Raw genomic sequence first — 14247 nt, forward strand, 5'->3', positions numbered from 1 at the left:
CCTGGGGAATGCTGGAATGGTTGAAGCGAAAAACCGGTCGTAAGTCCCTTTTTCCAATGCCTTTGCAACGTTGAACAGTCACTAAACAAACTCTTGTAAGTCGGGGGCAACTCTTGAGATACGCAACTTTTAATGCAGGGTGTGTCACTCCATGTTTTGCAATCTCCGGTGAGATGTTCCTAGCTTTTGAAAACTTGCAAGAGGGTATGGGAGGCCATGTTAGTGGCCCCTGGCATGAAGTTTGCTCTCTGCCAGTGTCAGGATTCCGGCAGTTACCCCCATTTAAATCATGAGTCTTGAGCCAAACTTCCAAAACTTCAAAAGGATTTATTGGGAGTTAACATGTCTGGCACCGCCTGGGTGTAGCCGACTCTGAGGTACATCATTCATTGTCACCCTTGACCCTGGTTTTCTCACCCACCCCTCTGGGTGTATCGTAGTTCATATTCTCCAATGGGACCCCTCCATAGCAAAGAGTCATCAATCACGTTCTCCAGTTAGAATTTTGGGTGGCAGAAACTTCAGTCACCTAGTTACTATCTTTGAAAACATTTATGGAACACGGTTTCGGTTTGCAAGCTGCCCCATTGCTCCCCCTCCCTTTCTGTTGGCAACTCTAAAAAGACCATAGAAATATTTTACGAGTTGACAGTCAGGCTCGAAGAATTTTGAGTTCCTTGATTTGGCCGATCAGATATCCAGGTTTCAAGATAGCTTTGATTTTTAGCCTTGGGTCCCACATCGGCGCTCGTAATTAGCACACTTTCTTATTGTTATTTAATCTCGCTCCAGTTTCTCTTCTCACCAGGCTCTCAAACGTCCTTCAGAATTTATAAATCTTCACTCCAATCCTTTAATATACATAATTTTTTTTTGCTTTGGGTATGCAACATTAGCTTTTATAGTCAAAGTGAAAAATAATTTTTGGCTCTTATTAAATCTTTGGAGAGTGAAAGCAATTATTAGATAAGGTTATACGTGTGTGTGTGTGTGTGTGTGTGTGTGTGTGCATTTGTGTGCATGCAGTTTTTTTTGGGGGGAAGGGCTGTAAAATCATCTACCTACTCTTCGAAGCTGGCTCAGATTCTGGATTGTTCAGCATTTTAACAGCTGCTATTTTAATTGTTCATAATAGTAATTATTATTAATTACTATTATAAACAATAGGGACACGGTGGCTCAGTGGCTAAGATGCTGAGCTTGTCGATCGGAAAGATCGGCAGTTCGGCGGTTCAAATCCCTAGCGCCACGTCACTGAGTGAGCTCCCGTTCCTTGTCCCGGCTTCTGCCAACGTTCGAAAGCACGTGAAAAACGCAAGTAGAAAAATAGGAACCACTTTGGTAGGAAGGTAACAGTGTTCCGTGCACCTTCGTCACTTAGTCATGCTTGTCACGTGACCACGGAGACGTCTTCGGACAGCGCTGGCTCTTTGGCTTTGCGACGGAGATGACGGAGATTGCCCCCTGGAGCCGGAAATGACTAGCACAGATGTGCAAGGGGAACCTTTATCTGTTAGAAATGTATTTTTTCCCCCCTTAAACTGCCCTCAAAACTATGAACCTCTTTTAGATCGGCGCCCGAATGGAGCGGAAGAATGTCGGAAGGATCAAAGCCAACCTCTTGATCTGGGCGAACTCTTGACTGAGATCCAGTTCTTGAGAAAGCAGCTGGAGCAGAGCATCACATCCAACCAGATGTTGCATGAGAAAGTGGAAGAGCAACTGCGTTTGGAAAAGGGGGGAAAGAACTGTTTGGGGCCAGCTTTGCAGATCAGCTGCCTGTTCAGTCCCGAGTCCCAACAATTTCAGACGGGGATCAAAGGTAGGGAAAAACAGCATTCAGGCATCCATAGAGGAGAACATCTGTAGGTCAGGGTTGAAATGGGGGTGGGGTGGGGGTCCTTGATGCTCTCTCAACTTGGTTGTTTTGGCCATCATCTGACCCCTAAGCCACCACTCTTAGGGATTGGGGAAGAGGCATCACTCATAAATCCATCCTAGAGATTATCGATTAACAAGAAGAGTTGGAAGGAACCTTGTAGGTCATCTAGTCCAACCCCTCTTCCAAGCAGGAAACCCTACACCATTCCTGACAGATGGCAGTCCAGTTTCTTCTTGAAAGCCTCCAGTGATGAAGCTCCCACAGTCTCCGAAGGCAACTTCTGTTCCATGGGTGGATTGTTCTCACTGTTAGAAAGTTCCTCCTTATTTCTAGGTTGAATCTCTCCTTGATCAGTTTCCATCCATTATTCCTTCTCTGGCCTTCAGGGGCTTTGGGAAGTAGCTTGACCCCTTCCTCTGTAGCAGCCCCTCAAATATTGGAAGGCTGATATCATGTCCCTCCTGGTCCTTCTCCTCACTAGACTAGCCAGGCCCAGTTCCTGCAACCGGTCATTGTATGTTTCAGCCTCCAGTGCTCTTAAGTTTCTTGGTTGTTCTTCTCGGCACTCTTTCTAGAGTCTCAACCTGTTTTTTATAATGTGGTGACCAAAACTGAATGCAGTACTCTAGGTGTGGCCTTAGTAAGGTTTTATAGAGTGGTATTAGTACCTCACTTGATCTTGATTGTATCCCTCTGTTAATGCAACTTAGGATTGCATTGGCTTTTTTGGCTCCCGCCGCGCACTGTTGGCTCATATTTAATTGGTTATCCACAAAGTTGGTTGTTCTCAAAGATCTCCATATATATTCTCAGCATTCCATTTTCCCCTTTCCTCACTTCAGTTTATTGGCAGGTTGAGAGCATTGGGACTGTTAGCTTAGGAGTTCTGGGAGTTGAAGTCCACAAGTCTTAAACCTGCCAAGTTTGAAGACCCTTGAATTGGATAGATAGATAGATAGATGATAGATAGATAGATAGATAGATAGATAGATAGATAGATAGATAGATAGATAGACGTACCCTAGATAGAGAGAGAGGGAGTGGGAGATAGAAGATAGATATTGTAGATCAGGGGTCTTCAAACGTGACAGCTTTAAGACTTGTGGGCTTCAACTCCCAGAATTCCTCCTCCAGTCATGTTAGCTCAGGAATTCTGGGAGTGGAAGTCCACAAGTCTTAAACCTGCCAAGTTTGAAGACCCTTGCCTTGGTCCTTCAGACTTTTGAGAATGGCTCCTTCGATTGGATTCTTGACGAATGTCTCTTTTCTTTTTATGTACACTGAGAGCGTATGCACCAAGACCAATTCCTTGTGTGTCTAATCGTACTTGGCCAATAAAGCGTTCATTCATTCATTCATTCATTCATTCATTCATTCATTCATTGGCAGGAGGTGTCTCAGAAACCTCCCAAGCCTTCCTGAGACATCTCCTCCCGTGGAATCCAATCTAAGGAGCCATTTTCAAAATTCTGAAGGAGCAAGTTGGTGGCCGGGAAGCCCAGCTTGTATGCTTTGAAAGACCAAACAGTTAAACCCGGTTTCTATAAACTTTTATCTTGACCGAATAGCTCATTTAAGAAAAGCGTGTTGGCTGCACATTCCTTAGAAATGATCAATATGTTCTTTGGATGGCCTGTGAATGAATCAGTCCAATTTATGTGGTGCCCTGGGGGAGCATTCTACCTACTCCCACAATACCACCCTCCTCCACTGCTGTTAAATCAAAGTTTCTAACCACTTAAAGCTTAGGGGAAGACAGAAGCATCTGTATGCCATACAAATTTGAACGGGGAAAGGAACATCTACCGCCACAGAACATAACAGATGACCCTTAGCTCACAAGGCTTACCAAATAAATATTCCCACGTTGACGGCTGGCTTCATCTGGTACTTTTGACCTTGTTGAGCCGAGCTGGGGGAAAATATATATATAAGATGTCTCGATTCATCCATATATATATATATATATATATATATATATATATATATATATATATATATATATATATATATATATATATATATATATATATATATAGATGAATCGAGACATCTTAAAACAATGCAAAAATAGGCGTGTGTGTCTCAGAACCATTAACTTCCAAGGGGATTAGGAAAGAAGGAGAAAGCTAGGTGAAGCTTTGGTCTCTGTAATGGAGCTACCCAGGTTGCACTTCTTTCTTTTTTCTTTTAGAATATATTTTTTTATTGTTTACAACTATAAGCATCAAGCACAGTGTCACTGTTTTGGCATTATTTTGCCTTACATACAAAAAAAAAAAAAAGAACCAAACCATTGACATTCCTATTATTGGTACAATATTTACATTTTGTAAATCCTCCTAGCTACTTTTGTTCCGACTTTCCGCTCTTTTTTGCAACCGCAGGTAAAACTTATTCCAGGTATCATAATATTCTGATTCCCCCTTATTTTTCAGTATTAAAGTATTTAATCTATCAGCTTCTGCACAAGCCATTATTTTCCTTATTATCTCTCTTTTCGGTGGTTATACTTTCATTTTTCCAATGTTGTGCAAAAACCATTCTCGCCACTGTCAATACCTGTATTATTATTATTATTATTATTATTATTATTATTATTATTATTATTATTGGGGATCAACATATTTTCCAAAGCACCTGAAGGCAAAACAAGAAACAACGGATGGAAACGGATCAAATAAGGAGAAATTTCCTGACCGGGAGAACAATGAATCAATGGAACAGTTTGCTTTCCCAGATTATTCAACTGGAGCTTTTTCAGAAGAGATTGGACAACCATTTATCTGAAATGGTGTATGTCTCCTACTTGGGCAGGGGGCTGGACTGGAAGACCTCCAAGGTCCCTTCCAACTCTGTTATTCTGTTATTTTGAATTCAAGGGAATAGATAAGAAAAAAGGAGGCAATCTAGAAGACCTCCAAAGTCCCTTCCAACTCATATTATTCTGTTCATTTCATCCAGTTCTTTAGAAGCAGAGGAGCTATGTGGTTTTCAACTGCCCAGAGGAGTAGAGAAAATGTATGGGCTGTGGGATAACAATCTAGGTATGAGTAAAGTCTTCACTTCTCCATAGACTCAATGGAGGGAGTCCTCAACCTTTTCTACACCCCACACCCCTAAAACTCTTCTGATATATTCTCGTACCCTTTACAAAAGATAATAATTTGTGCATATAATTATGCATGTACACTATAATTTTGAAACTTCTAAGTTTTTGTACCCCTGGAATATCTTCTTGCACCCGCCCCCCCCCAGTTGGGAACCCCTGCTGTAGAGGAAGACTTTTGACGATCACCCGTACATGTCGCTCAGACGGTTGGTCGCTAACCCAATGTCCTCTTCCATACCTCCGCTTGCAGAGTTGAGTTTCAGCACCTTGGACAGCCCCTCCCACTGCAACCTGTTGACCAACAAGGAGATTTTCCCCATCCCCAGTCACTGCGTCTGGGCGGACAAGAACGGCCAACATATCCTCGGCTTGATCGAAGATTACAACTGTCTCCGGAAGCAGATCACGGAAGGGCGGAAGCAACTGGGTAAACTGGAGCTTCCCCTGAAAGAGGCAGAAGGTCTGGATTCTGCAGTGACGGTGAGTGGTGTAGCCGAGAGGCTGAATGGCTGGGAATACCGTGGCACCACAGACTTCTCTAGAAGAGTTGAGGATGGCGCGTAAGGCACCAGGGGGTCCGTGGGATTTTTCCATAATTGAGAGGAAGGGTAAAACAAGCTGTCCTTTTTTTCTAGATCCGTGATGGCAAACCTGTGGCACGCAGAGCCCTCTCTCTGGGCATGCGCGCCAGCCAGCTGGTCTTCAGGTTTCCGGCACTGTGGTGCACGCAAAGACCAGCTGGGCAGCATGCTTTACATTCTCTCTCGCCCGTTTCTCACTTTGGCACTTCTCTCTCTCTCTCTCTCTCTCTCTCTCTCTCTCTCTCTCTCTCTCTCTCTCCTCTCCCTCTCCCTCTCCCTCTCCCTCCCCCCCCCCTCCCCCCGTCTCTCTCTCTCTCTCTGTCCCTTTCTCTCTCTGTCTCTGTCTCTCTTTCTCTCTGTCTCCCTCTATCTCTGTTTGTCTCCATCTCCCTCTCTCTCTGTCTCTCTTTCTCTCTGTCTCTGTCCCTTTCTTCCTCTGTCTCTCTCTCTCTCTCTCTCTCTCTGCCTCTCTCTCTCTCTCTCTCTGTCTGTCTCTGCCTCTCTCTCTCTCTCTCTCTGTCTGTCCCTCTCCCTCTCTCTCTTTCTCTGTGTCTACCCCTTTCTGTCTCTCTCTTTCTCTCTGTCTCTGTCATCCATCTGCCAAGGAACTCATTTTGCTTCAGTTCCCGATAGCTTTCTCACTGTTAAACAGAACCGTTTATAGGGTCCTGCTAAGGGAGGCACATCTGTATTGCCCAAAGTGACGTCCGGAGTCATTTGACTTTCAAATGACGAGGCATGGAATGCAAAACAGGAGAGGAAGGGAGTGTGTTTTCCCACAGAGCCCAGCAAAATGTAACCCATTATTAATTACCGTTATTGATTAGCCTGCATTCCTGCTCCTCCGGCAGCCGACCCCCCACCCCACCACCCTCCCTTCCCGTTCTTGAATAATGCATAATTTTGCTACCTTTTTAACTGAATAAATTAGTTTTGCCTGACTCGCAATATTCACGCTCATCAACCCTCCCGAACTGTAGCAAATTGGATTTGGGCCATTAATTCAAGCTGACTTTCCTTCCTCCCCCCCCCAACTCCCCAACCCCCCCAGGATAAAATTTTTCTCATCTTCTCATTGTTTTTTTCCCTTCTCCAGGTTCCTCTGAGCAGTTTGTCTACCACCTTCAAGGCGGTCCAGCAGAACCTGGAAGAAGCTGCCCGCCTCTTGAACCTCCTCTGGAGGGTCTCCTTGCCAATGAAAGTGGTCCATGCTGCCGCTTACTCACTTCAGGTTAGGCTCCCGGCGGGTAGAAAGGAGGGAGGGAGGCGTTTCAAGCATCCCAAAAGCGGGAGAGACGGGTACGGTCAGTGTTCCAATTCCAAACCAAGCATTTCTTCAAAGTTCCAATTTATTAGAGCTGTCATATTGCCACATCTGGGAAAACCGGTATCTGAGAGTTGGATTCAAGTGCCCGACGCGTGGATCCGCAGAAGGCAGAGGAGAGGAGAGCAGTGGAAATCTATGGTCTGGCCCTCGGGACGGAAGAGCCACCGCTGCTAGCGAGGCCCCACCCTAGCTAGGGGTTAAAAGGCAGGGGGCAGAGATGAATAGATGTGGCAGACAGGTATTCATCTCCCTGCTGGACAGACTCGTTAGCCTGCGGTGTGTGTGAGAAAGCGACTTTTTCCTGGGGCTGCTGGCGCTCCTAATAAAGGAAACAATTAGGTAACTTACAGAGGGTTTGTCGTGTTTTGGAGCCGGATCAGAACAGCAACTCTTGTGGGAGTAGAAGTGGCAGGTTGCTTTCTTAACATGCTTAGGGAATTTCTTGACTGAGTCAGGATATCAAATGCTGGAGAATAGTTGACTGAACGAAACCGGAGACTCTGAAATCTTTGATTCCCTTTCCTTCGGCTACCCAAAGGGATGTACGGATAGAATACAGCTCCTGCAGCATCTTAATGCAGGTGGGTTCCTACCAAGCCGAGCTCCCAGGCCAGGGAGTCAGCAACCCGCAGCTCTAGAGCCGCAAGTGGCTCTTTCATCCCTCTGCTGTGGCTCCCTGAGCAATTGATAGGGCTTTTGGTTAGGGCAGATAGAGGGAAAAGGGCACCGCACTAGGAGGAGACTCTATGGTGCGGGAACCGGACTTCCGGTCGGCTCCAGAATTGAACGGCGGGGTGGCTTCCGGTTAGGATCTTTGTGGCTGACCCCTGCCCCAGGCGGAAGCTGAGGAACCTCACAAGCGAACAAGAAGAAGGACACCTTCTTGAGAAGAAGCATTGTCATCTCCAGCCATAGTTGTGTCTAGCCAAGCCCACACTTGGAAAGCTAACCTTCCCCTCCTTGCTCTGCAGGATGAAAGTCTGAAGTCTGAGGTCTACAAGCTCCGCCGGAAAGTGGCCGAACAGGAGAAGAAGCTCTACAGTATGGCCAGGCGCTTGTATTCCACCAACCAACTCAAGGAAAACATGGAGAGGGTCATCATAGATCAGTGTGAGTTGGGGGGGAGGTCTTCCATCTTCTCTGCTCTTTGTCCTGCTTCTGAGCTTCACAGTGACCTCAGAATCCCTGGTCTGACCCAGTGCCATTCCCCTACATTTTTTCTCCCCGGCTCCAAGTAGCAAGCTGGATCTCAGTTGGGGAAGCAAGTAGGAACTTGATTAGCCATAAGGGATGAGGTGGCTCAGTGGCTAAGAGGCTGAGCTTGCCGATTAGAAAGGTTGGCGGTTTGGCGGTTCGATCCCTTAGTGCCGCGTCACGGAGTGAGCTCCTGTTCTTTGTCCCAGCTTCTGCCAACCTAGCAGAAAATGCAAAATGCAAGTAGAAAAATAGCAAGTACCTTTGGTGGGAAGGGAACAGCGTTCCATGCGCCTTCGGCATTTAGTCCTGCCAGCCACATGACCACGGAGACGTCTTCGGACAGTGCTGGCTCTTTGGTTTTGTAACAGATGAGCACCGCCCCCTAGAGCCAGAAATGACTAGCATGCATGTGCGAGGGGAAACTTTACCTTTAAGGGATGCTTAGTGTGAACATCTCTTGAGAATAATGTCCAGTTGGGACTCTGAGACTGTTCTGACCCAAACCCTTTTCCAATAAGACAAACACGAACCAAAGGGAACAGAAACCTTTTAATGAGTCTTACGAATCCCCGTTTAAAAGGCTGCTGCAAACTAATTAACTTTGATAAGCACAAACTTTTCCAAAACTGTACGAGACTGCCAAGAATCACAGAGAAGAAATATTGCACAACACAAGAGTCTTCAAATGCCAACTTAAGTAACTGTAATGTCCACGAGGCTGAGTTTCAAAACGTCTTTGCTTCCTGCAGAGAACGTTCGCTTCACAGCTGGCTTTTATCTTCTTGAAGGAGGGGCCATTACCTTGCAGCCTTACTCCCGAGTCACCCGTGCTGCTGCAGCTGCTCTTTCCTGCGAGCAATCCTGCGTGCTCGCGCACTTGGCACAGGCTCCTCGGGAACCTCCTCATCGCTGCTGCCAGCCCCCACAATCTCTGAAGGCAGCAGTCCACTCCCTAATGGTCCTGGCCCCTCATCTGAGTCCTCGCTCTCCTCAGCCATCCACACCAGCTGCCAACTAACCACAACAGAGACGTGTCTGGAGTACTTTGACAGAATTGATGAATAACAGAGTTGGAAGGGACCTTGGAGGTCATCTAGCCCAACTTCCTGCTCAAGCAGGAGGTCCTATGCCATTCCAGACATATCTCAAGCCAAACTAACTCTCTTTCTCTTTGCAGTGGCGTTAACACACAATGTTTTAAAAAAGGCCAGAGGAAACCTTGAAGTAAGTAGAATCACTCACCGCCATCCTCTTGTCTCTTTTCATTTTGACTTCCTTTCTTCCTTCTCCGTAAGTCATGTTGTCTTGAGAATCATCCATCTTGCAAAAAACAAACAAAAAAACCCTGATAATTGGGATCTGGTGAACTGATTGGCAACTCTTGGAGAAGGGACTTCAGATCTCCTCCAACCAATTTCTGGGCTTCGATATTGCAGTTGGGTTTTCAATTGGTCCATAACGGTGACCAGTTGTAAACTGGTTGAGTCTTCCAAGTCTACATTCTCCTTCTGCTTCCTACTTTGGTGGCCATCCAGCCTTCAGGTTTTTTTTCTCCCCATAAGTCCAATCATCAATTCAGGCAAGAAGAGAAAACGGGGTGGGTGGGAAGAGAGAAAATATTAGAGACCCTCGGACTAGACTTCTCGAAAACTAGCAGGCTGCAAAGGCCAAAGCTTAGAAATCTAGCATAGCAGAGACGCCTTTTTGCCTTTATTTCTGCTACTATTTTTCTACAGAGTATTTGGTATCATTTCTGCACAAAAACTCATTAGGATAGCCATTCTTTATTTGGGGCCAGTCAAAGAAATAAGAGTAGAGTAGAGTAGAGTAGAGTAGAGTAGAAGAGGAAGAGGATGGAATAGTAGGGAAGAATAGAGAATAGAAGAGGAAGAGATAGAATAGTAGAAAAGAATAATAGAGAATAGAAGAGGATAGAGTAGTATTGAAGAATAGAGGATAGAATAGTAGAAGAGAATAGAATAGAGAAGAGGAAGATGATAGAATAGAAGAGAAGAATAGAGAAGAGAAGAGGAAGAGGATAGAGTAGTATTGAAGAATAGAGGATAGAATAGTAGAAGAGAATAGAAGAATAGAGAAGAGAGAGATGATAGAATAGAAGAGAAGAATAGAGAAGAGAAGAGGAAGAGGATAGAGTAGTATTGAAGAATAGAGGATAGAATAGTAGAAGAGAATAGAAGAATAGAGAAGAGGGAGATGATAGAATAGAAGAGAAGAATAGAGAAGAGAAGAGGAAGAGGATAGAACAGTAGAATAGAATAGAATAGAATAGAATAGAATAGAAGCTGGAAGGGACCTTGGAGGTCTTCTAGTCCAGCCCCCTTGCTCAAGCAGGAGAATCTATACCATCTCACACAAGGGGCCATACAATCTCTTCTTAAAAACCTCCATGAATTTTCTCAAGTCTGAGATGGGCAGATAAGTCTTTTCCCGGTGCTGCTAAATTTCCGGATGCGTGGAAATTTTTCTACACAGCGGAGCCGCTTAGCATACAGTCAGCAATCCCACAACAGTGGAGAAAGAGGTTATTTCGCTGTCGCTGGAATAACCCCACAAATGCCAAGCCCTTTTTGTTTTATTCCTCAGGTTCAGCCGTCAGACAACAAAGCCGCCCCTTCCAGCCTCATCAAGAAGAGGGTTTAAGCGAAGGTTTCCGGGGGTCTGCAATAAAGACCATTTTCCTTTGCCGAGCCGGTGCTTTCGGGTTCTTCTTTCCCTCCAAGGCCTTAATATTCCTTACAATGTCCACCCTGTTACTCCGGCGTTTTCTACCCCGATGTCTTCTGGATATTATTCAGACTGCAAACACTCTCTCTTACGCCGAGGATGGTTAAATTTGGTACCGATTTTTTTTTCTTCTTCTCCAGCTTTCTCTGGCTGGGCCAACCTCGGCGCTTGGCTTTGCTCCCTTGACATGGTCAGTGGCATGAAGACGGACCTGCTGTCAAGAAGGTCAGCGAAGGCCGAGTTAATTTAGGCAGGCGGAATTTTTGGAGTGTGGTCAACTGAGAGGTGGGAACGTGGGAAACTTGTGCGCAGAATAAAAAGTCTTGCCAATCTTTGCTTTGAAGGTCTTGGCTGAAAACAACTCGCTTGCAGGGTTCAGATCTCTTGTCATCCCAGCCACCCAAGAGGATCCTGAAATGAAAAGAAAACGGAGATGATGGTTTGCACAGAACTTGCTCTCCTCCCCTCCAACCCCCCCCCCACTCCATCCCATAATTGCAGAATCTTGCATCTCTCCTTCGCAGCTCAGTAAGCTGGAGCCCCTTAAAACCACAACAATTGGCTGCTCCCGGCTCACGTTGGCAAAGTTTCCCTGTTGAATCTGGGGTGAAAGGAGAGATGTGTATTGCTTCACTGGGTTGTAGGTAGGACTTCTCTACCCCTAAACTGCAGGGGACTTTCTGCTACCTCCTTTTTTGGGCAGAGCACCTGCCTCTAAATTCTTGCCTACTTGGACAATGTGCAGCTGCCACTCGGATCCCCACTGGACTGGAAAAGTAGCCATAAAGTTGACAAGGTCCATCTTTAAATGTCCTCTCCATCCCAAACGGGAGAATATACTCCAGTTGGGCTTTAGATGTTGTCCTTTCTCAAAGACCTGAGCTCCCGATATTTTCTCCGACGACATGGTTGAAATTTGGAAGCTACGTTTGACCTCCCTTTTTGCCTTGTTCAAAACCCCAGGAATCAAACTCCTCTAAAACCTGGGGCAGGAGATCCAAAAATTCCAGGTCCATCTCTCTCATGACCACCTCCCATTGTCTTCATGTCCACACTAAGCTGTTAAAAAAAGTGACATAATTCAGGGTATGATTTTTCACTTTAAAAAAATTGCCATCTTTTGTTCTATACTATTCCTTTCGAGCATTCTTGCATCTAAACCATTCCTGTAGACTATTTTAGAATTTGTTGGTTTTCTGTGATATATTTCTTATTTGCTATGGCATCAGACTTGTATAACTACCATTTTAGAGATTGTCCTGAACTTTTTTTTTAAGGTAGGATTTAAAAGAAGTATTTATTTATCGGTGTCTCGGTTGGGTGCACCAACGCTGACGGAAAACCTTGTTAGATAGGCTTCTGTCCTAATCAACCTGGATGTTTCTTAGAGTCTCACCCCAAGATAATTTCAAATCCACAATATTTCTTTTACTGCTATCCTATCTTCTCCACCCCAGACTGATAACTTCTTTCCTATTAGGAAAAAAAAAAAAAACAAGTGAAGCAGCCTTTAAGGAACATAGTTAGATTAAACCATCCTGGCAAGAAAATATCTTAATTTTTCTCAAGACCTCTCCAGGCAATTAGCGCCGGCAGAAATACAAAGCAGAATAATTAAAATGATAACTGGATGGTTTGGTTAGGATTTTTCAGACAGCCAAGGAAATGTAGAAAGCTAATGCCGACTGATTTTCTTTTCATGGAAGTGGCAAATAGTGGTGTGGGTTTTTTGGAGAGAAGGACAACAGAGTCCACCGACAAATTTGGTGGTACAGAGATGGTTCTTGGTTCTCCGTTTCTGAATTGCGTTAGTAGACTTAGTAGATCAAGTCTATTTATGGCTGTTAGATCATAAGTCCCATCATTTCAACACTGGCCTCACTTGGTGGGACCTTCAGTGACATCTGTCAGTTTGCATGTCAACCATCTCTGAGGCTTTGATGATCTATTGAGGATAGAAGTATAAGAACATGGGCGCTTCTCGAAGCATTAAAAGTTCTACCTTATCTATCAAAGAGGTGGATCCTCTCCAGAGATTACGAACAACTAGAAAGATGGGTAGTTACTGAGAGGAAAAAAAAAACCCTTGAAAAATCAGAACTTCCAAGATAAATAGATCCAGAGTTGGCCTTTAACTTCTAGCCATGAAGCGAAGGTTTGGCTCCTGCAGGGAATAAATTATTTCCTCATAAAAATTCTCTCAACTTTCTGGCTTTGCTTATGACATCTGGACGGCTGGATTCCAGCTTTTTTCATCGTTTCCTTTTATACGGTACACAGCTAATGTTTTTTTTCCCCCTAACTTTAAAACGTGTGTGCGTACAGAGGGATGGATTTATGTTCCGGCTGAGTTGTATGTAGTAAAGTGTGTGAGACAAGGAAATTGATTTCAGGAACAAGTTGTTAAGGTCCACGTTTCCAGTTCAATAAATGGATCTTTTTGCTTTAAAAAGTTGTGTGGAATTGTTTTTGTTGTTGTTGTTTTTGCCTGAAACTAGCACCTTGAATTTCTTCTCAAAATCTACACTTTATCCTTTTATTTTCATAAATACTTTATAAGCCACCTCAAACCTAAAAGATCCTAACGGCTGGGGAAAATGTTTCCTCTAGCTTTGGGGAGTCCCAACTTTTGAGATACGGTTTAGCATCCAAGAGGCTGAAACCTAACACAGCCAACTCTTGACTTAAACTGGTTGCTTTCGTGGTGTGGAGACAATAACTTGGTCCTCAACACCAATAAGACCAAGGAGCTTACAGTGGAAGATAGAAGAAACAGATCGGACATCCAGTCCTTGTTTATCAATGGAGACCAAGTGGAGCAAGTGGCCAGTTTTAAGTTTCTGGGTGTTACCATAAAAGAGGACCTGACCTGGGGTGCTCACATTGCAGGAAACAACAACTGGATGGAAAACTGCTGGTGACCTTCTACCACTGCACCATAAAGAGTATCTTAACTTACTGCACCTCTGTATGGTTTGCCAATTGCACAGTGGCAGATAGGATAGCGCTCCAGAGGGTGAATGTCATTGCCCAGAGGATCACTGGTTGCCCTCTCCCCTCTTTGGAAGAGCTTTATAGCTCCCGCTGCCTTAAGGAAGTTCAAAACATCCACAAAGATCCATCTCATCCTGGGCACCCTTTTTTTTTTGAACTGTACAGGATAATAAAAACAAGGACAAATAGGCTGAAAAACAGCTTCTATCTCAGAGCAGTAACTATATTGAATTCTACTGTATAGTGCGGTGTCGGGGGTTTTCAATTGTATAGAATGCAAAGGATGTGGTGTGTTTAATTTTTTTTAATGTATATAATGTATACTGAAGATGGTATTTAATTTCGTTGAATGAGGCGCAGTGACAATAAAGTAAAACAAACTAACTACAGTCTTAGTTGTGGCCAAAAT

General features: G+C 44.5%; 1 protein-coding gene across 3 annotated transcripts in view; it reads left to right on the forward strand.

Moving 5' to 3' along the window:
- The window catches only part of CDK5RAP2 (CDK5 regulatory subunit associated protein 2), a 73111-nt gene extending 59815 nt beyond the window's left edge, over positions 1 to 13296 (forward strand). For all 3 annotated transcript variants that reach the window (XM_087914365.1, XM_087914363.1, XM_087914364.1), the window contains exons 32-37: positions 1571 to 1822; positions 5245 to 5474; positions 6672 to 6806; positions 7874 to 8012; positions 9277 to 9323; positions 10704 to 13296. In XM_087914365.1, the coding sequence (XP_087770491.1) occupies positions 1571 to 1822; positions 5245 to 5474; positions 6672 to 6806; positions 7874 to 8012; positions 9277 to 9323; positions 10704 to 10760 (860 nt within the window). In that variant the 3' untranslated portion in view covers positions 10761 to 13296. The remainder of the gene's footprint in view (positions 1 to 1570; positions 1823 to 5244; positions 5475 to 6671; positions 6807 to 7873; positions 8013 to 9276; positions 9324 to 10703) is intronic.
- The last annotated feature ends 951 nt before the right edge of the window (positions 13297 to 14247 follow it).

This window comes from Pseudonaja textilis, chromosome 17 (assembly GCF_049901715.1).
Source record: "Pseudonaja textilis isolate UNSWEBS1 chromosome 17, rPseTex1.2, whole genome shotgun sequence".
NCBI classification, from domain to species: domain Eukaryota; kingdom Metazoa; phylum Chordata; class Lepidosauria; order Squamata; family Elapidae; genus Pseudonaja; species Pseudonaja textilis.